This window comes from Pocillopora verrucosa, chromosome 10 (genome assembly GCF_036669915.1).
Source record: "Pocillopora verrucosa isolate sample1 chromosome 10, ASM3666991v2, whole genome shotgun sequence".
Lineage (NCBI taxonomy): Eukaryota > Metazoa > Cnidaria > Anthozoa > Scleractinia > Pocilloporidae > Pocillopora > Pocillopora verrucosa.
In genome coordinates, this window is record NC_089321.1 from 6,663,202 (window position 1) to 6,685,124 (window position 21,923).

At 36.9% G+C, this 21,923-nt stretch overlaps 4 protein-coding genes across 4 annotated transcripts; 1 reads left to right on the top strand and 3 right to left on the bottom strand.

The window, feature by feature from the left end:
- Positions 1–381: 381 nt before the first annotated feature.
- Positions 382–11,250, bottom strand: LOC131768759 (proton-coupled zinc antiporter SLC30A2-like). Its single transcript, XM_059084487.2, has 7 exons — positions 10,843–11,250; positions 6,803–6,949; positions 6,138–6,291; positions 5,254–5,503; positions 4,186–4,291; positions 2,793–2,927; positions 382–2,121 (listed from the first exon to the last, which is right to left on the bottom strand). Exons 1-7 carry the CDS (start codon positions 11,222–11,224, stop codon positions 1,973–1,975), a joined length of 1,323 nt encoding a protein of 440 aa, XP_058940470.1. The 5' UTR covers positions 11,225–11,250; the 3' UTR covers positions 382–1,972.
- Positions 11,251–12,867: 1,617 nt separating this feature from the next.
- LOC131768763 (large ribosomal subunit protein bL32m-like) lies at positions 12,868–13,314 on the bottom strand. Its single transcript, XM_059084490.2, has one exon. It carries the CDS (start codon positions 13,312–13,314, stop codon positions 12,868–12,870), a length of 447 nt encoding a protein of 148 aa, XP_058940473.2.
- On the top strand, positions 13,313–16,419 carry LOC136283965 (uncharacterized). Its single transcript, XM_066173575.1, has 6 exons — positions 13,313–13,366; positions 13,804–13,855; positions 14,444–14,607; positions 15,115–15,407; positions 15,841–15,975; positions 16,362–16,419. Exons 1-6 carry the CDS (start codon positions 13,313–13,315, stop codon positions 16,417–16,419), a joined length of 756 nt encoding a protein of 251 aa, XP_066029672.1.
- Positions 16,420–16,478: 59 nt separating this feature from the next.
- LOC131791638 (uncharacterized) lies at positions 16,479–20,511 on the bottom strand. The gene is made up of 9 exons (XM_059108981.2): positions 20,043–20,511; positions 19,518–19,681; positions 19,306–19,369; positions 18,903–18,994; positions 18,473–18,591; positions 18,285–18,377; positions 17,673–17,785; positions 17,464–17,541; positions 16,479–17,361 (listed from the first exon to the last, which is right to left on the bottom strand). Exons 1-9 carry the CDS (start codon positions 20,184–20,186, stop codon positions 17,227–17,229), a joined length of 1,002 nt encoding a protein of 333 aa, XP_058964964.2. The 5' UTR covers positions 20,187–20,511; the 3' UTR covers positions 16,479–17,226.
- Positions 20,512–21,923: the final 1,412 nt, after the last annotated feature.

Sequence of the window (21,923 nt, forward strand, 5' to 3'; positions counted from 1 at the left end):
ACTTGAAACAGTTTTAGGGGTAAGTTCGTGATGTTTTTGCTGTGAGGAAGTCCTCACAATCGGAATTCAAAGATGAGGAGAAATGAAGTCACTTTGTGGAAACTGGAACGGATAAGTTACAACGGTTTGTTAAGAAAAAGGAGATACGAACTTGCCCTGAAAAAAGTTCCGCACCTGTCTTAAGGGGAATGTTTCATTGACAAAGTTTGGTCCGTTAAGATGAATAAAATTTGCCTTATAATCTAGTAAGCGTCTCTAATGACTTCTACTTGTTCTGAACGTCCATAAAGATGCAGAAAACAAAACAAAATGAACTCAAAAACAACAAACAAGTTACACTTAAAAAGATAAGACTAGGTCAGATTTTAGATAATTATACTCTTTTATTCGATTTTGTTATATAATATAGTCTCTGTCAATATCTGAAATAAATTACCATGATCTAACAACTTAGGGCAATTATACACAAAAAGTTTAGCCACTGTTTAACAAAACCGCCTCCTAAATAATCTTCAATTTAGCAAAATCTTTTATGTGAACATTTGTTATCCGAAACAGAGTCAAGAGGGCCAAAAGCTAACAGTGAAAGGGCATTGATTTAATCAAATTAGCCCTCTTTTAGAGAAAGCCTGAGGCACACTGATTGCATAAAACTGTGGTTTGGGTTGGACTTCGTGTAAATAACTGGTCCCTAAGTTTAAGATTCAGTACCTAAAAAAAAAAACCATAAAGCTTCTCTCAAAGTTAGAACTGAAAAAAAATTAAAAATTCAATATTTTCTAGGGAAAAAATCCCATCATTCCACTATACTTCAAGCTTTAAGTTCAACTCTTTAATCACCAATCTTTTTTTTCTAATCATTATGGTGACCAAACTGGTCACAGCGTTAAAGCCCTGCATTTGGGATATTTCCATAGTGGGAGTAGTATGTTAAGGGAACAAACTCATTTACATGGTATCAGAAAAACTGATCAACAATTGTTCTGATTATATGACTGAAAATGTAGGAAATAATATCAGAGAATCAAAGTATAAAATAAACATCATATAGCTATAATTATATGACTGAAAATGTAGGAAATAATATCAGAGAATCAAAGTATAAAATAAACATCATATAGCTATAATACAAATCAAAGTGTACAAGTCATTTGTTACTTCAACAAAGTAAAACTAATAGTGTTTACTACATGCAATCATTGTTCATGCTGCTCTTCAAGAGCCTGAATAGTTACAATGTGAGAATCCATGTATCAAATCATCAGAATATGTGATTATTTGTAAGAGGAAGAGTTCAATTTGTCAAAATTTTAAAACACCTTTTAAAGAAAGAAATATTGCATAGCCTTTCAGTGTACCAGCAAAACGCAAACTGAAATCAGAACTGATTGCTCAAACTTAGCTCAATTTCTGCCTTGTTTTTCTTAGTAGAAAAATCTGTTATCAAAAGAATAAATAATAACATAGATTCCAATGCTTTCTGGATTGGCTCAGAGATTTGCAAGACCACAAGGTTCTACTGTTTATCAATCCTACACAGTTCTCAACACCCAAGTGTTTGGGTGAGGTTATTTTTTGGTGGTTGACTGCACAATGTTACACAAACAAACTGATTGTGTGATTTTGACCCATGGCCAATCCTGTTATTCATTGCAATGCTACTTTAAAATAACTTAATACTTAGAATTTTGGATCATCACAACAGATGAGACTTCATTGAACTCAACCTTTACAATCAGTGACATTTACTTAAATTCTACATATACTCAATGACTGTTTGTAAAAATAACCAAATTGTATGAGTGTGATGACTTTTAAATTCAATTCATTATACAGAAACAGGTAATATAAAGCACAGTTTCAAATTTATTGAAAAAGACCACTGACACTACTGATTTCACCGTAATGGGAGTGGCCAAAAGTGACACAAGGGCCCAGTACTCACACCATGTCATCATCCACTCCTGAAAATTTAGTCTTGCAAGTCTTGACACTCAGAGCAGTTGGTCATCACAGTTTCCTGATAAAGTTCTACCTGAATAGTGCTATGGTAAATACGGAACTCGTTCTTCAACTTCTGATTTGCAATGTTGAGGACTTTCTGTGAGTCATATCCTTGTTCTGGAAGAAAATATCATTCAGTAACATTGCGTTTGAAAATAATTCAAATCAGGAATTCCTAGCTGTTGATGCTTCACACCAATCAGATAAATATGGAATATCATATCAAGTGCACTAGCTTCATTTGTGGGGTAAAAACTAGCAAACAGGAACCCACATTTTTGAAGGTAGCTAACAAAGTTTCATCAATTTTCTTACTGTGATTGTGAACTATCATTTTTTTTCCTTGAAAAAATGGTTGGCCAGTGTACACACAAGTTTGCCCAAAAAAACTTACAAAATATTGTCAAGCAACCCACTCAATGCCCAAAAGAACCTTACATCAGTATGCATATTCTCCATAATGTTCTCTATACATTTTTCTAACATGCTGACAAGGATAATTTGTTTAACAATCAAGAGCTTCTTTAGTTGGTGATCATTCCCTTAATTCTTGTGACCTTACTGTGTGATTCAAGTGAGATATTGTAAGGAGAAATTAGATGCTGGTCACTCATGGGGGTTTAAGGGTTAAGAGAGCACTATGCATTGACCCATCTGTTTGTCGTATGTGCCACACTACATATCACCTCCTCCCAATATGACCATCAATTCTCCACAGCTGAGTTCATAACAGATGGTTGAAAATCAACAGCAAAAGTCTCACAAGCGAGTTTTATTCATACACACACCTATTGCCAAATGGACAGCTAATGCAGCTTTGTTCACTGTCAGAGACCAGATGTGTAAACTGTGTGCAGCTACAACTCCTTCAATGCCCTCCAGTGATACCTTTACATTATTGTACTTGATATCTTTAGGAGTGCCTAGTAAAAAATTTACAGACATAACCAGTAAGTTGGAACAAGGAGAAGGCATATCAAGTTCCAAGGTCATATCATTGAATGTAACATCCAATTTATCACACCACCCTCTATAATATCTTTAAATTATGCTTTACCTCTGGAAAAACAAAGGTTTAAACTGATAACTTGAACCCAAACTATCTAGTAACAAACCCTGTTTATTTGTACCAAGGGTGCACTCAAGTGATCACTTTGATACAAATAAATGCGTACATAAAAATTAATTCCTCATGCCAGAACTTCAAAAAGAAAATATTTTTCTTTTAAAAATCTTCAGTTTAAGCTGCTGCAAATACTGGTTGGCATCTTGGAGAGCAAATTTAAACAACCCACAATAAAATTTGTCCAAGTTGTGTTTATTTTTATCTGCCTCCATTGCTTTTTAGGTTTAATCTCTCCACTTCAAATACTCAGATATCTGTCTATGCATTTTTGCAAGAAAGTGTATTGATCAACACTGACACTACTGAGAGAGAGAGACAAGGCACCTTCTAACTCCTCTTCCTGGATGCATACCTCCCCCCCCCCTCTAATCCCAATTCTCTATCATGCAAACAGGTGCTGAGCATGTACATGTACATGTAATTACTGCTCCAGGATATTTCCAGGGCGTGAAATTGCGCCTAATACAGGCGCCAATGCGACTAAATTTTTCACTTTGGCGACCAAATCCTGAAAGTTAGTCGCCAAATTGGTGACTACAACGTTTCATCATAACCTTACCAAGAGATATAGTGAATTAAATAAATTTGCAAAGATAAATCCGCGGCAAACTTCCTCGTTTAGTTTGTTTCCAAAACGTAGCACATGTATCTCGATCAATAACTAGACGCCATCTTGGATTTAGATGAGCCTGAAGGTTGTATGTCATACATCCTAGTGTCCACTTTGTAGCACGTTAAAGATCTTTTCCCTAACTTAATTTTGGAGGATCTATCTAGAACGCTGACAGGGTAAAGAAAGATTTTGTTTGTCTTTGAAAATGGCGACCAACTTTTTTTGAGTTGGCTACCACTTTGAAGAATTCAGGAGCCAAGTGGCTATCAGAAAAAAAAGTTAATTTCACGCCCTGATTTCTTGGATTTCTTTAAGACCAGCAGTACTTTTGTCATCAATTGGGAGAGTACTATCTGACTGACAACAATAGTGAACTGGTCAAAGAATTCAAGCTGTTTGATTTTAATTAGCAATAAAGAAAGCTTTGACAGTATCTGCTTACCTTCCATCAAAACATGAATTGTCTCTTTGAGAATGTTTAGAGTTGTAAGAAGAACCAACAGAGAAAAAAGGAATGTGCATATAGGGTCAGCAAGCTTCCACTCAGGCTGTTGGACACAAAAATAGCAAAATTAGATTGGGTCATAGCAGTTGAAGCAATCAGGGGGGGTTTGAAACAGCTTTCCTTTTCTTTCTACAACCTTTGGTATGATGGGACAATTTAAGGTCTTTTCCCAATGCATTAAATTACCACGCCACACATTATGTTTCTGATTAACTGAAAAAAATGCATTTTTCATGTAACATGAGTGCAAAGTTGTAACATGAGTGCAATTAAAAGCTAAGTTTTTCATTTGTCTCATGATGTAGTCACGTGTGATGTAGATCAAGATGTTTCGACTGCATACTGCTAGTCTTCTTCAGGTGATGAGGTCGACTGGTCATGCGTGATCTTATAAAGCATGATGCTCTGCTGTGATTAGTTGTTTTTTCGACAACTCTGATTGGTGCATTTCGATCCTTGCTGTACACTCAGTGATTTGCTCCCTTGGCGGTCTGCTGTCGCATGGCTCTCCTGTTGTTGTGTTTTTTAATTGTGGGCATCCACACTTCTGGAATTTCTATTCCACTATCTCTGTTGATGTTGCTAGGGTAAAGTCTTATATAAATTGCTTCTCGGTACAGGCGAGTCAAATGTCTCGGTCATGCTCCTTAATTTTGTCTTGCATAGGTTTTCCAGTCCCTCTGATGTACACCTTGCTGCATTCACAGGGAATCCTGTAAACTATGCCATCACAAAAGTGCATGCAAAAGTGCATGCATGCTATCAAAATTCCATCTGTCTTGACCTTCTGTGATCATTTTTTCATATAATTTATTAATAAGTAATGACATGATTTCTTGTGCAATTTGGTATAAATGAGCACTTGTAAACATTTCAAAGAGTACAAATTGCACTTGCCATACAAAATTTACTCATACTTACTAACACCAAATTGTACCCCAAATCATCTTATTACCTACACTAACAGTATATGTTTAGTGAGGGTGTATTCCTTTTCATTGTTACCTTATATTTGATGATGTATGCTGCAATAAGGACTCCCACACTCTGAACAATGTCTCCTAAAACATGAATAAATGCAGCTCGTACATTGATGTTTTGTTTCTCAGAGGCCAAGCTTCCACTTCTTGAAATGCGATTGGTAGAAACAGTTTCAAATTTTCCATTATGGCTATGACTGGTGTCATGAGAGTGACCTCCACCACCATGGCTGTGATTATGTCCAATACCTGTCTGATGGAGAATAATACCAAGCCTAATACAAAAGAAAAAAATTGTTTTAACCCTTTAACCTCTAGTAGTGACTGGCATCTAATTTCTCCTAACCATGTCAACCCTGAATCAAACATAAAGGTCAGGAGAATGAAGGAGCTAATCAGCGACAAAAAAAGCTCTTGATTGTTGGACAAATTCTCCATGTCGGCACCTTAGGAAACATTTAGAGAACAGTATGGAGAATATGCATACTGATGTTAAGGTGTAAGGGTTAACCTTTAGACCCTAACATCAGTATAACATTATATTCTTCATACTGTTCTCTAATACATTTTCTAAGGTGCTGACAAGGAGAATTTGTCCAACAATCAAGACCTTCTTTAGTTGGTGATGATTTCCTTTATTCTTTTGACTAAAATGTGTGATTCAGAAGGCCATTTTGTGAGGATAAAGTAGACACTGTAAGACTAGAAACAGTTCATTATTTGTTGGCTTTCCAAACTTGGCTGTGTGTGAGCTCACATTTTACAAACAGACTTAGAGCAGTCACCAGTCTTAACAACAAGGTTGCCACCATTACCACAGGAAGTGGCAATAACAGCAGAAGAAAAAATTATCTTGACTTCCAAATCTATGTATGTGCAAGTCTATACAAACAAATGATGCCAACTTACAAGATGTTCACTCCTAATCCTATGCCTGCTGTAATAAGCATGATATCTGCATTTATTTTAAAATCATTTGACAGGACTCTTATCACAGCAAGGTACACCAACACCCCTGTTAACACCCAAATGATGAGAACTGACACAAGAGCACCAAGCACCTCTAAAAAGAGAATACATGAAAACAATCAAAACAAATTCATGCGATAATTATATCAAGCATATTACATGGCCGCACCAAGATAGAAAATTTCTCTTTGTGTTGACAAATATTCTATTTATATTCTATTCATCACATAAACACTAATGAAATACTAAATCAATTCAAAAGGCATTATTTTTAAATTTAACCATAGCAACAGTGATCTTTTCATGTGTGAAGATAACAAGTTATCTTTTGATGACATCTTAAATTTTGTTGCTAGTTGTGAGAGTAGTTTCAGTCCACGAGTGACAGAGGCACACATCAGGGACAGTAACCATTTGACATTTTGGCTCGAGTCAACTCTGAACAAACATGGCAAGGTTAATTATTAACAAACCCTTAACCCAACCTTTAATCAGGGGATATCTGTACTCAAGGGACACTTGCTCTGGTCTCAAGGATATCTCCTGAATTGAGGTTCCCCTGTGCTTTACAAAGTCAAGAACAAATTAATTCACATCTTATTTACCTGCTCTGTAATAGCCAAAGGTCTTTCTCTTATCTGGAAGCCACCGAGCAACCCAGATAGCAAAAAGACTGATTAAAAATGATGCAAAGTCAGATAACATATGGGCAGCATCTGTCATGATGGCAAGACTGCCAGCAAGCAAACCACCTGTGGACAGAATTCCAGATGGTTTATCACCAGACATATTAGAAATAAGTCGCTGAAAATTAGTTTTATTTAACATTGCAAAGAAACCAAAACCTGTGTATCCAGGTGTAATGGTATCCAAACCTGTTTATCTCCAGGTTTGGATACCGTAACAAATTTTCACAGATGTCTCTGAAAATCTAGAGATCACCTCTCCACCCTACCCAGGGTTCTCCCTAGTTTTCAGCACAACAGGTAAGGGACCTTTTCAAACCAGTAAAGCACATTTGCAGCTACAGGTGGCTGGTCATTCTCAACTCTGTCATTTCCTAAAGCATACAGTACATCATGCCTGTCAAAAATTTTCCATAAAAAAAAATTCATAATGTGAACAATACACGTTTAGGTTCAGAGATTGAACAAAACAGAGTAAAATTATAAAAAGCATTATATTTGACTATGACCTTTCCAAACTGCTTATAATGTAAACTGGTCTCCCTTCGATTTTGGGTGATATCTTTGGCATCACTTACATGGCATATTGCTGGAAAATCAGTGGTGTCAGCTAACGAATCACATTGCTATGAAATCAAATCACATTGAATAGCTGAATTTGTGTTCTAATCGTCTCAAATTCAGAACTTTTACGCTGCCAAGGGATTTTATTTTCAAGGCTACTTTCAAACCGTTGTCTGAAACACATTTAAAGTAGAATTTCACGATGAAGACTAGCTTTGTCCCCATGTGTTCGTTATACAGCCGGCAATTGTAGAGCTTTTGTTTACCCCTAAAATTCTTCTAAAGCTTACCAGCCACTTTTCATGACCTCGTTACTGGACAGAAACAACAGCATTGTTTGCTGCCGTTTCATCGTGGAAACTGAACAACTAAACAACACCAAATTTGCATGTGCAGAGAACTGACAAATGTAAAGAGATTTAGCACAAAGCCTGCCAAAAATCACTCTTGCTTCGAAATTCAAAAGGTAACAGTCAGTGTTAGCTAACTAAAGCACACATAGATCTATAATAGTGCACACTGTTGGCTTGTTATTACACTTTGTTACCAGATTGGCTCACCATAAATGCATATTTTTTAAGGGTTCTGAGCTGAGTTCTCAATAAATTTTACTGGTTACCGCCTGATAAAGGAGAACCCTGCCTACCCTACCTAAATTTGAGTTCTGTCCTGATTTCTCCCCACAAAGCAAAGTCATCATTTAAATGGATGCATGTGATCCAAAATGGAATGAAATACACAAATAAAAAGATCCTAAAATAGAAGGAAAATTTAAGGGAGATAAAGTTTATAAATTTTCCCTCTTTGTAAGAAAATATCTAACAGGATTTGTTTTATATTTGGGAAGACTACAGTAACAAGCAAATCACAACAATAAAGGAAAATAAGAGTCTATGTTGCATTACTTCTTTCAATAAATGTAACTGAATCCCCAAACAAACTGCAACCTTTTTTTTGCCTACAAGGCTGTGCTCTAGGAAAATTTTCAGGGTGCCCTTCGGGCGCCTAACCATGATAAGTAGGTTGCCCAGCCTTCCAGGTTGGTCGCCCGAATTGATTAATCAATTGATCGATAAATTTTGATCGAATGATTACAATTGCAAGCAAGTCACCAAATATGGTGCTGATAAACATCTTGCATGCCATGGACGAAGCTAATTAAATAAACACAAATTTGCATAAAGGACGGTTTTGTTTTATTAATCACGCACTCCACTATTGAAACTGTTGAAACACAAAAATGAAATATAAGCATCACCACTTCAATAGAAAAATTAGATCTTCAACACATGCTTGTGCAAAAATCGTGCAGTTTCTCACAGGCAAGGAAAAAATAATTTTTCATGCTAAATCATCTGAAACAATTTTACATGACACACGCGACAACTTTGAGCATGAACAATTCTTGTTGTTGTCCTGCCGAATATTTTTTAGTTCTGCAAATGTCATCAAATTAGCAAGTAAAATTATAAAATGTTAGTTACAATCAGTTGCTCGCTTTATCGCGTCATTCAATGGACAAGAAACCTGGAACATGTACTATATTAATAAACCAGAAGAGAAACCACCGAAGCGAAACAAGACCCATGAACTAACTTAATATTTAACCTAAATGTACAGATTGCACAGGCTATTGATTGCACTGCGCTTTCAGCACTTTTGCTTTTTGGGCTAACGGGAGCTGGGGAGCACAATGGAGTTTCTTTTTGTTTTGTTCCGTTCCATTTCTATACGACTGGTTTCATTTCGGTTTCACAAGCCGAAATCTACGCGCGCGAACGGGCGACCGCTTTTCTTTTTCAGTCACCCGAGACCAAATGTTAGTCGCCTGAGGCGACCGGGCACCGCTAAAGCACAGCCTTGGCCTATTTTCTATTTTTACCCTTTAACTCCCATAAGTGACCAAGAGAGAATTTCTCCTAACAACATCAATACAATATCAACCAGATAAGTTATGAGAGTAAAGAAAAATAATCTATTTAGGAATAATTAGTTGAACTAATACTAAATTCTCTGAACTAACATTATTAGAATTGTATGGTTGACAATTAGGAGAATGACAAATTTGATCTGGGAGTTAAAGGGTTAAACCAAAGATCAAAGTAAATATCAAAATAGCTACATGTTACAACAAGGTTTAGCCAAAAAAAATATAATAAATTGCTTTCACCTAAGCAGAAAACTAGAGATTGTGAAGATTAAGTGCACAGTATGATTATTTTAATAATTCATTGAAGAAGTAATTAAAAAATATATTTTGGCATATGGAGTGAGTTATATATTCTATAATTACAGTGTCATCACTTATTTATGTATAGTTTTCACGCTAGTTAAGTAAAGAACAATGGTATATGTAATACGTATGTCGGAAATAATACGAAAACATGTCAAACAATATAAGCATATTGCTAGAAAATCGAGTTTGGGATGTCATATATCATGCAATATTACCAAAAGGATACTTCTGAAATAGTTTGATATTTTTTTGTAATGATCAAAACAAAAATTTTGCAAGAAACAATCAGTATATCCGGCAACATTTAACGCCTGACGGGAGTATACACTTGGGAGTTTCCCTACTATCAATGAAAGTTAATTGAGCGACCGCAAGGTAATTTTTCGCACTTACGCCTGAACAGATGACGAATGCAAATTTATGGCATGATCGATATCGCAGCCGAATTCATTATTTTTTAAAGAATTGCCCGATATTCGGTTGTTTCTGATTTTCGTCAGCTCTTGCGTAATTAATATTTCTCTGAGCCACGATAATTTCCGTGAACATTTTCCTCCGCCTTGAGCCTCAAATTGACAAATTAAATTAAAATTGTTCCCTCGATGTTGGCGGCCGAAGCGATACGAAATTAATGTTTTTTCCACTGAGATAATGAGGTAAATTGGCCACCGTAGACAATTTCTATGGCTGACGTTTCGAGCGTTTAATAGCCCTTCGTCTGCTCCTAATATCCTCCGGATTAATGAAATTCCGAAAGATTAAATTTCAATTTGTGTTCAGTTCGAACCTATACTAGTGCAAAATCACATACCACAGGATATTAAACGCTATCCAGCAATCTATTGCAACACTTTAGATTTATCTCTTCTCAGGCGTATTTCGGTTTATGTACACACTTATTAATGAGGAAGATTCCTCAGGAGTCGAAATGGCGAGGAATTGCGTAATACTCTAATAATCACCCACAGTCTCTCAACCGCATCTCACTGTGTAGAGCCGCGGGGGCAACAAGAGGCAGATTAGATCTTGGAAACAAATTTAATCTAGAAAATTCCCTCGCTACTTATGCAAAAAGAAAAAAAACAGCCAAGTGCACACATGAATACTGATTCTGACCACTCACATTACGCACAAAATTCCATCCAAAAATAATACTCACCAACGACCTCTGCGATCACGAAAAGCAGGCAAACCACGCTTGCTATGACCAGTTTCTTCCTTGCCCTTGCATTCGAATAAATAGGTTTACTTTCGTGACAATGAATATCTGTCAGATAGCTAACATCGGCCCCTTCGCTGTAGTTTTGGTATGCTATAAGAGGCGAATGTTCTGCAGTAACCAAGATTGGCAGTTCATCGCAGGTACATGTCGGTAGACCATTCGATCTCAGACAGTCCGGGGCATGAGTAAAAACTGGCGTTCGCTCATCTTCGTGTACGTTAATGCTAAGCATCTCTGTTTCTACCATCGGATCGATCAAATTTTCATTAGATCGACTTAACGATGTTTGCGCTTCGAGTCTAGTCAAAACTGTCGACATGATTCACGCATGCTGTAATCAATGAATACTGACCAACAGGACTGCAGGCTTTATATCTTACTATGAGATACTTTAGTTACATAATGGATCCCCCAGTCTCCCCATCAAACCCGTTTTTTTGAAAAAGTACATTTGTGTACTTTTTCTTTTGTAGTGAGGATATCTAGCAAATTTCATTGCCATAATAAAGTAGTTCCCAAAGGAAGGCAAAACAGTGAATGAGCCATTTTTATAGTTGTGTACTTAGTTGCCAAGCCTTTGATTTGGAGTGAGGCTGAAGGTGACCTTGCTGTAATAGAGACCAGTATCTAGTTAGCATGATAGCAAATTAAATATCATTTGAAAAGCAGCAATGTTTATATCATAATAGGGTCACTCTTAGCTTCTCTGCTTTTCAAAGGCTTGGCAATCAAGCATGCAGCTGTACGATGGACTATTAACAGTTCCTTTGAAAGACAGGATACATAGATTAGCATACAGTACTAGTGCTTGTGTAGTCCTCAAACATACTAATGAAAAATTATAATTCGAGTAATCAATACTTTTAGTATTATTGGTTTTGGAAAATCATTTTCATCTCATGAAAGTTGAAGCTCTTCCTTTAATATTTGTTATTACTAATAAGATGAATGCCTGATGAAAATCTGCACAGCCCTTCACCCATTACACCCTAACATCAGTATGCATATTCTCCATACTGTTCACAATACATTTCCTAAAGTGCTGACAAGGAGAATTTGTTTAATAATAAAGAGATTCTTCGGTTGGTGGTCATTTCCTTTATTCTTATACTGTTAACATTTGATTAAGTACTTATAAGGAATAGAGAAATTAGATGCTTGTCACTCTTTGGGGTCAAAGGGCTAACTCAAAAAAATTTGATTGATACTGGATCTGCCTGTTTCGTTTAAAAATCTTCTTAGGTGTCAGTCTGTGGGTCAGAATTTTATGGCAATTAAGTCTTTCCTTGGTATGCCGACATGAAGAATGTGAACTTGATTTGCATTACAAGAATCACTCTGTATCTAATGCTTGACGACTGCTGTTTTTCTGCTGTTTTCTCTGGATGCCTGAACAGCAGATCCAACCATGCCTTTGGGGAATGGGGGGAAGGGGGAGGGGAGGGGTTGGGGGACGAGGCCCAGCTCGTTTTCCTAACAGTGGCTGGCAATTGAGCCTGGTCAGAGTGCAAAATGGGAGCAAGCAATTTTAGTGATTTGAGGCCACAGGGGAGTTATGCTATAATGTTCCACACTACTTTTCATTTTACTTATTAACAAAAAGGTCATTTTCAGTTCTTTCGTGGTTGTTTCACATTACATCAAAATAGTACTTAGGGTATGCATAAAGTAAACATTTTGCCCTGCACACAACAAACAGCTACACCGCCATCAGGTAAGATCCACCAAAAAAATAAAATTCCAAACAACAGATAACAGAATGTTTCTTATCAGTACAAGGTCATCATGTTTCAAGGTCCTGCTGAACAAAGCAGCCATGAAAAATATGGGAACTGAGCTTGATGGCAAAAATTTATTGCATGGGGACCACAACTTTGCACTCAAACCAAAGCCCTCTCGTTGCAAGTATCGCTTCTCGGTAAAAAATAACAGAGGCCTTAATGGTATTAGTTCCACAACTCACTATGTTCTGAACTTTTTCAAAAACTCCGGTACTGGCCATTGAATCGAATCTTCGTTTTTCTCCTTTCGAAACTCTTTCGTTTCCTTCTTTATTCTTTCCACACAGTAACCGCACAACTGACCCTCTACCTTGTAGTTACCGCATACTGCACAGATCTCGATGTCCGTTCTGTTCTTAAGCTGCTTGTGCCGATTTCTCAATTTCCGTTTGTGTACCGTGGTCCTCTTCTTAGGAACTGCCATTAATAAATACCCATCATCGGTGTGTCTTTCTGTTTGTAAGCATTCAGTCGATTCGATGGACGAAACAACGTTCCCCGACAAAGCATAACCTGGTAAGTACTGCCTTGCGTAGATAATTCGAAGATTGTACAACATCCGCTCTTCCAAAGCAAGGAAGTTTCGTAGCACACTTCCCACTTGCTTCCACGCTAAAATAGAAGCCATGTTGTTTCGAATCGAGAAGGACTGGGAAGGGCAAAATTTTAGGCAGACTTGGGTGGGTGCATGAAGGATAACTTGGTCTCCTACAGACGATTTGTGGTTTCTTTCTTTCTTTTTTTTATTTTTTCGTTTTTTTCTCTCTTTTCAGAACAAAGTAGTTTTCGCCTTGAAAATGTTTCACCTCTGTTCAGAAGTCGTTTCGCCATAACCATAATCGGCTATCTTCCAGTTTTACAAGAAAACTACCTAAACCATACTTTTGACTGTATCTAAATAACACTCAAGCTTCGTCTGATTTCTAAAATTAATTAAAATCTAGCTCCACTTGAAATTGTCTTTGCGATTAGATTTGAATCAGGATCCTCCAGGGTCTTTTCTCTCTTCCTTTTTAAAAGGTGGGACGCGCGCCAAATGTTTTTGTGGCGTTCATCGGCACCGATCTTCCACTTCAATTTCTTACGATACAAATTTTTCGTTTCCGGTTTTCGCAAGGGAGGGAAAACTTTGATTGAAGACGGAGATGAAGTCAATGACTGTGCTTACCGTAATGCTCCGATCTAGCGCCTGGGGCGCTTATTTTCTCTTCATAAATCGAGGGAGGACGTTTATTCGAACCAGGGCGCTTATTCAGGGCAGGGTACTTTTTTCTTTCTTGAGAAACAGTAGAATGTGCGAAACAAAGCTTTGATTTTTATCTAAAAAGAATCAAGAGGACTGGAAAACGGACTTGTTGTCCCTGGATCATTCCTAGCAAGAACGACCAACCAAGCAACAATCATCACAAAATTTTGAGATCACTCGTTTGACGAACTGTGCACTCACACAAAAATAACAGTTATGAGACTGAGACGTAGACCTCTGTTTTTCTAATGAGGCTTCTAACTTCGAGGGAGGCGCTCATTGAAAAGTGGGCGCTTATTAGAAAGACGGCAGTATATCGGATCATTACGGAATGCCTTTTCTTGCTTTCAAATTTTACAAATGCTGCTAATCTGGGGGGGGGGGGGTAAGATTTTCCTGTCTGGAGAAGAAGCTTTTCCTTTTTTAGAGAATCATTCAATCTCCTTAAGAGAGAGAACTGTGATCTAGCTAATTTGTACAAGACGAAGAGAATGTTAAACTTTGTTTTCAGAGGATGCCCAGCAAGAACTTTGCCTTGTTCAGCGTGAAAATGTCCAGCTTAAAAAGAAAATCTATAACAGTCATTTAGAATTTGTGGAGAAAACGAAAGCATTAGAACAACAATTGAATTTCCATGAGAAGATCTCAGAAAATGATTTTGCATCAAAAGCAGAGGTGTGGTCCATTAAAATTTTGTCTAATCATGTGTTAACTATCAAGAAAACATAAAACTTAAAGTTCTTTGCTGTAGCTCTTCATTCAAGTTCATGAAGCTGATATAAAAGCTGTCAAATCCAGATTTTTTAAATTCTGGGAAAAAAGTAACTAGTGTGAACTAATGGAGGGTTTGAAAACCTGAGTTAAAGTTATACTTTTTCTTGGGACACGTAAGCCCTTTTTGGTTTGAATGGTCAGGGTTCTCATGAAACTGCAGGGTGAACATTTTACAATTCCACTGTATTTGTTCTCATAGCTCAATAGTTTTGCTAGCAACTAATTAGTTAAAGGGGCCTGAGAATAATTTTTAAATATTTGTATAGATTGCTTCCATCCTTTTAAGACTAAAATGCCTAGAATTATTTCTAAAAACTTACAATTATATATAGATATGTAGGTATGATCAGACTATTTACATAATGAGGTAATTTGATTGTTTATGGCTGCTCCATTCATTTTACGTAGGATGAAATTAAAGAAGTCCATAATCTCCTGAACCAGACATGTGGCAAGTTTGTTCAAGGTTCAAACTTTTTGTCAGAAGCCTTTCATCTTCTTAGCTCTCTCCTCACTCCAGCTGAAGGACACAAGCATGAAACTGTTCATGTAGTATCAAACAGTGTGTCTCCTTATCTGGACCTTGTCTCAAACTGTGTGTGTACCACTCCTCCACCAGATGAACCATCAGCAATGGATATCACAGATATACAATCAACCATTATTGGGAACAATGAGGTTTTCATGAAAAACTTGGACAGAGGTAAGTTTGTGGTAAGTTTTCTAGGTCTGGTGTGAGAAACAATGCTTGATCATATTCCAGACAAATATGGAAAAAAATATCAAAAATACCTTCAATAGTTAAATGTTTTTTACACCTTTTTGGGGGGTGTTTGGAAATCTGGTTTAACACTGTTTTGATGGAAACAGAGAAATAGACTGAATTAATTTGATGTAAGGTCCTAACATATTGAAGATTCTAACTCACACTTATGATGAGGCTTCCTGACTGGATGAATTGTTGGTGAATTTTAGAGTAAGGTCACTAGCAGATTTAGAAATTTTTAATTTTTAGTTTCACTCAAATAATAATATCCTGAAATGTAATTTCTTATTAATATGTATTAATATTCAAATGAAAATAAATTACTTCATTTTAAGGACATGTTTTGAAAATGCTCTGCCCATTTATTTGGAAAAAGGAATTCTGAGTAACATGGTGGACCAAAATGAAACAAGGAAGGAATCCAGCCAGTCTCAGCCTGCTAGGTGCCGCATGAAGAGAAAAAGTACCACAGGTGTCAGTTATGTAGAGTCAGGACTTCACAGGTATTAAATGTACAACCTTAGTGACACTCTATAATGGGGGAGTGGTAAAGCCATACTCTAAGGTGCCTTTGGCAATGGAAAGCAAGTTACTGAGTGCAGGGAATGTTGGCCTCTTAGGTTATGTAAAAGACATTACTAATTCTTCCTTGTCTTGTTTCCTATGCTTGTATATGCTTGTTCTTCATGTAATTTTGAACTCTACAGTATGGTCATTTTAAATGATGTCTTTGTCATGTTAGGGGGTCCTGTAAAAATTTTATCATTCAGAGTCATGTTTGCAGGTTGATTTACCAGATTTGATTGATAAGACATGGTATGCAGTGTTGAGCTGACTTCTGTTTACAAGAGATGTCTCTTTGAATTTTTCTTTGGTTTTATGTCAACAGCAAATTGCGTAGAGGAGACCCTTTTACTGACAGCAGATTGTTTGGTGATGCAATCTAAATGAACACAAACACATGTGTTTGTCGATTAAATTTATTTATTTACGAAGTAGTTGTATTTTTCCAAGGAACATCTCTTTTCCCTTTTTTTCAACCGTCTGTGAACCCTTACCAAATCAATCATACGATTCTGTAAAAGAAAACCTGGTATTTCTCCAATTTTGAATCAGAGGAGTTTTCAAAGGGTCTGCTGTTTGAAAACGCGCGAAAAGGAAACGCTTTTCACCATTACTCCAGCAGCACGTATTAGAAATGAGATGGTATGTCCCTCGCCTCGACTCGCCTGCCACAACCAATCTCTTTTCCAACGTCTGAGAGGGGAATAATTGTTTTATTTAATAACACAACCAAAGAAATGTCTAAGATCTGCGAAAGACCGCACGAAATAGCAATTTATTCCACGAGAAAGATTTTTTAATACAAACTCGTATAACCTGGCCTGTAAACCAATCAAAGCTCAGGAATTGAAATAAAAAAAATGGTTAATTTTAACAAAGAGATAGCTCAAATAAGTACATGAGCTACGTTACAAAATACATTACTCGGTTTACACAATATTGCAGCATCGTTCCCAGTGTAGAGAACGACACCCTTAAAGACAGCTTAGTCCTACTGCTCTCCCTCTTCGATTCCTTACACAAACACAGAAACAAAGACCCTATATTTTATCCACCTCCATTGGTTACAAGGAGACTTTGATCCCCCTATCGGTCTTTGCGATCCTTTCTCTGTATGTGAAACATTAAATTAGACGTAAGTAAGAGAGAACATAAGAAAGGACACTGACAGCTTCTTGGCCTCAGTTTCCTCAAAGCTTTTTTTCTCCGGGATGGAATGGGTTTGGTTCACATAGCGGCAAGGAACTAAGAGTATGATTGACAACTCGGTGATGAGCTTCGTCAGCTCGAATGGCCAAAATGACGTCACGCATCTTTGAACCCTCCTATGAATAACAAAAACAAGAAGGAGAAAGAAAAGATGGATATAAAACCTTTATCATTTCAGGTTGAAAAATATTTTGTTCTAACTTGCGGAAAACTCTCACCGGTAATTTCCAGTAATTAACAGCAATCTTGGGAGCCAAAAGATTTTCCCACAGAGGCAACTTACCGCTGTCGATACACTACAAACATAGAAGATGAATGACTCAAGATAAGATGAAGTCTGGGGAATATTTAGAAGACATACGAATTTACAATCCGGCCAAGCCAACTAGAAAAGACAGTAATCTCAATCTTCAGGGTGCTCTGATACCTCAATACAATAAGTATAATTTTTAACAGCTTCCTCCTCCAGGTAACCAACAAATCTGTGGCAAAACTTGGGGCTTATCAGGTAGGCCAAGAAAAACAGGTTTACAAACGTTCCTGAAGAAAATAAAGCCATGGAAATGTTCAGAAACGCGCTTAAAAAAAACGATTATGAAGGAGAAGCAAGCTATTCTTATCCTTAGTATAACTGTACAGCACTTCCTAGTCCCTTCACATACGGGACATTGAGGCTTAAGCCACCTACCTTCAAGATTTGAAAGCTTTCTATTCTCCTAAATGAACCCTCTGCATCCTCTTGTTGATAGTATCTTGAATTATTCACGTAATGATTATTCCATCTTCGTCACTTTTGATTCTTGTATTTATATACTTCATTTGATGGTAGAAAAATTAAAAAAGTCTTTATTCCCCTTTGATATTTGTTCGACAGTATTATAAGCAAGTTGGGTGAATTTCTGGATGGATCATTCTTGAGAGCCAATGAGTACAGTAACAATCTTGTACCGGCAGTACGTTCAAAGTATCATGACATAACGAATCCAAAATTGGCTGTGAAAATGATTCACGTAGAGTATAAATAAATAGTACGAGGTACCTTGAGCTAAGAGAATTGCTCCCCGAAAGAAAATCCCAGGTTGCTTCATTTCCAGGGCTGTCATCAAGTGCATTCTCTCGTTTTCAGCCTCCTCTAAAGATTAAAGACATCAATTGACTTCGAGGTGATTCTGTTGAAAGCCACCACAGGTCAATTTACAATCAGCGCACCCTTTATTTTTCGCTTACCCAGAAGTGTGTGTATCCATCCATTATCTCTCTGAAGCCTCCTAAGCGCGTGGAAGTGTCTTGTCATGCCAGCAATCATTCCAGGAACTCCTGCTATTGTCTCTAACATAATGATCCGACTGTTGATTTAATTAAGCAGATATGTTGTGTAAACGGTACCACAAAAAAAAAATCCAGCTTCAAAAGAAGCTAGTTCAAAAAATCTTAGCCACGCTGATTTCCTCCGTGTACGACGACGTATTTTCCAATTAGAGACAAATTGCAAAAATTACGCCACCTTTGCGGCCAGGTCAGTTTACTGGTTGTACAGACCGACGTGGGAGGGCTAAAGTATTGCAAAAATTACGCCACCTTTGCGGCCAGGTCAGTTTACTGGTTGTACAGACCGACGTGGGAGTGCTAAAGTATCAGAAAACCAGCTCAAACTTACTTGAGCCAGCGGTTTTCGTCAAGCTCCATGAAGCGATACAATGATATGATGTCGAATGCTGCTCTCAAGGCCTGAACACTTTTGTATGCAAGCTGTAGGTTAAGAGAAAGAATGAAATGGAATTATCACTCAACTGACTACAAAATACAGATACAAAATTACACACGAACGATTTCCAGTAAATTTCTCCACCACAGTACCATCTAACCAATAACTTAGTAAAAATTAAACGAACGTAACCGTGTAATATGTAGGGATTATGTAGACATGTTATAAAAAGCTCTGACGCACTGTGGCAGGTAAGCCATATTTTGCTGCATGGCATGACGTTCAATTTATAACCTTTCAGTCTCGAAACTTACAAGAACATATGACTTCTGATCGCTAGGAACAAAAACAATACCTCATCCACAAACTTTTGTGGTTTTTGGTGAGTAATTTTCACGCTGCGGACATCCTCTGCCGTCCTAAATGAAAACAAAAAACAGCTAGTTTAAAAAGCTTGAATTTGTAAGTGAAGTCTTTAATTTCTCACGTAGTTTTATGAACTCTGAATGATATATCAATAGATGTAATAGATAGTATCGTGAGATTACGTTGTCTAGAGGCTCGTACCAGACTGGGTGTGGCATTCTGTAGGCTTCATCCCCAGTTGTGCTTCCATTTTTACCAAAATGACTGATGGCTGTTTCCTTGGATGGAGTGGTTACCACTGGCGTTGGTTGTTGGACTTCTGATGTACTTTGATTTAGAATGGCATTTGTGGAAAACAAGGAAGTCTGCAAGTAACAAAAGTTCCTACTAATGGTAATAATGATAATAATACTTAATATGATAATAGTAATAATAATAATAATTGTAAAAATCATCATGGTTATCATAATATAACGGCTGTTTACTGAGAACGAAGAAACGAACTAATTTCCCCGGCGGAGGAAAATATTACTTTCGCGAGTATGTGCTCCTTTCGTGACATACTCCTTTCGATAATTTTTCCTTGCGTAATGTATGTAAACCCAATATCCCTTATTTTTTGCTTTATTTCGTCATATTTTACTCTCAGAACCCCTGGATAACTAAGATTTATTTTCTCACCTTAATCGCTATCCCTTATAACACTGTAAGTAGTCTATAACTTACCCCTGTTCGCCGTGGCTGTGCAATTCCGCACAATTTTCTCAAGAAATCGACCTCAGAAATCGGTTTGACGAAAGTAAAACAATTTTCAATTCCTCTCATTGAAAGAGGAACCCGCTGGAGTCCAGTTGTGGCCATTTTGAACATTAGAACGATCAAAGAAATACAGTCTGATGCTTATTCCCTTTCTTCTGTCAGCTGTCGCTTTTTAAAATCAATTTTTGTTTTTAGGATGACGCAATTTGTAGACGCGATTGCAGTATTCTTCTGACGTAATTGAGAGCTTCCTTTGCAATTACCTCTTGAATTATATTTAATCCGTTTTGCTCCGGCCGGTATTGATGAGTCGGACCAAAGACTTCAAATTTTAATGTTTTACAATTTTTTATATTTAACCAAGCAGCTAATGAGATGTTTCGCTCAATAGAATATACCAAGTGGACTATCACATTTTCTTTTCTTTGGCCTTGGATCCACTGAAATAGAGAAAAAAAAGTTTTGTTTCTTTTTCAGTTTCGAATACGTATTAGCTGTATAGAATAATACCAGATAACTGAGGTACACCAAAGGACGACTTAATCGACAGAATGACACAAAATAACATAGAGTCACCCAGAATAAAAACGCGCGCAAAAAAAACTACGAGCTTACGATGTACAAGCATGGAGAAGTTTAATCATGGTATTTGCAAATTTCAAATTCCTCCCTCAGGTGAAATGCTCGATTTAAGTAATCAATTCATGTACTTCGCTTAATCGAGAACAAGGAGGAAAGTCTCACTGAATTTTCGTAACATTTTCATAGTTTCGTATCGCGGAAGTAAATCCAAAAGTTTCTCCTCGACGGTCGCGTCTTTTGACTGTATCTAAATAACACTCAAGCTTCCTCTGATTTCTAAAATTAATTAAAATCTAGCTCTACTTGAAATTGTCTTTGCGATTAGATTTGAATCAGGATCCTCCATGCGATTAGATTCGACTCAGGATCCTCCAGGGTCTTTTCTCTCTTCCTTTTTAAAAGGTGGGACGCGTGCCAAATATTTTTGTGGCGTTCATCGACACCGATAATTTTATATGATAATTTTATGTCTCAATTCCGACCACAGATATTTCCTCATGATTTCAGCTGAGATAAAGGAGGTTAACACATAAAATGCTTGGGAAAAGACAAATTTGAGTAAAGTTTTTAATTGTTTTTGTTGATGTCGCTGTTACCGCTGTTATATTTTAAATTCCTAACTTTTTGTATAAAAAGGCCCTAGATAAATAGCTCCAGCCCTCTCCCTCCCAAAAACGGCAAAAAAAAAAAGTTGAAACAAGAACAAAAATTGGTAGCATCGAACATCGCTTGTCTTTTGTAGAGAGCATTTTCGATATTATTTTAGGGAAGAGAACGAAATCCATTAATAAAAGCTATATGCAAATTTTTCTCAAGTTCCTTTTCTATTTCATGATCGATAAGTCATAAAAAAAACTTTATTCTTCTTTATAAACCTTTTTTCTCTTTCTTTATTATACAAGTCCTTGAAATTATGGACGAATATACAACAAAAAATTGTAGCTATTCCTATTCTATTCAGTGGATTAACTGAGCTTCCCAAATCGACCTGTCGTTATGAACGAAACCTTATTATGAAAATAAATCTTCAAAAAAATGCTTGCAGCTGTCAGTTCCATGTGGAAATTAATGCAAATGACGCAAATGGATGTTATCCGCTTCGCTCGATGGAGAGAATTGGGTCTCTTAGGAATATCTTCACATGTTAACATACGTATTAGAAACCGAAATTAGTCCTTTGACCAACATTGTAAAAATTTCGATTAAGGATAATGATCTTGTTTCTTTCAAGTGACCTTGTTTCTTTCAAGTGATCTTGTTTCTTTC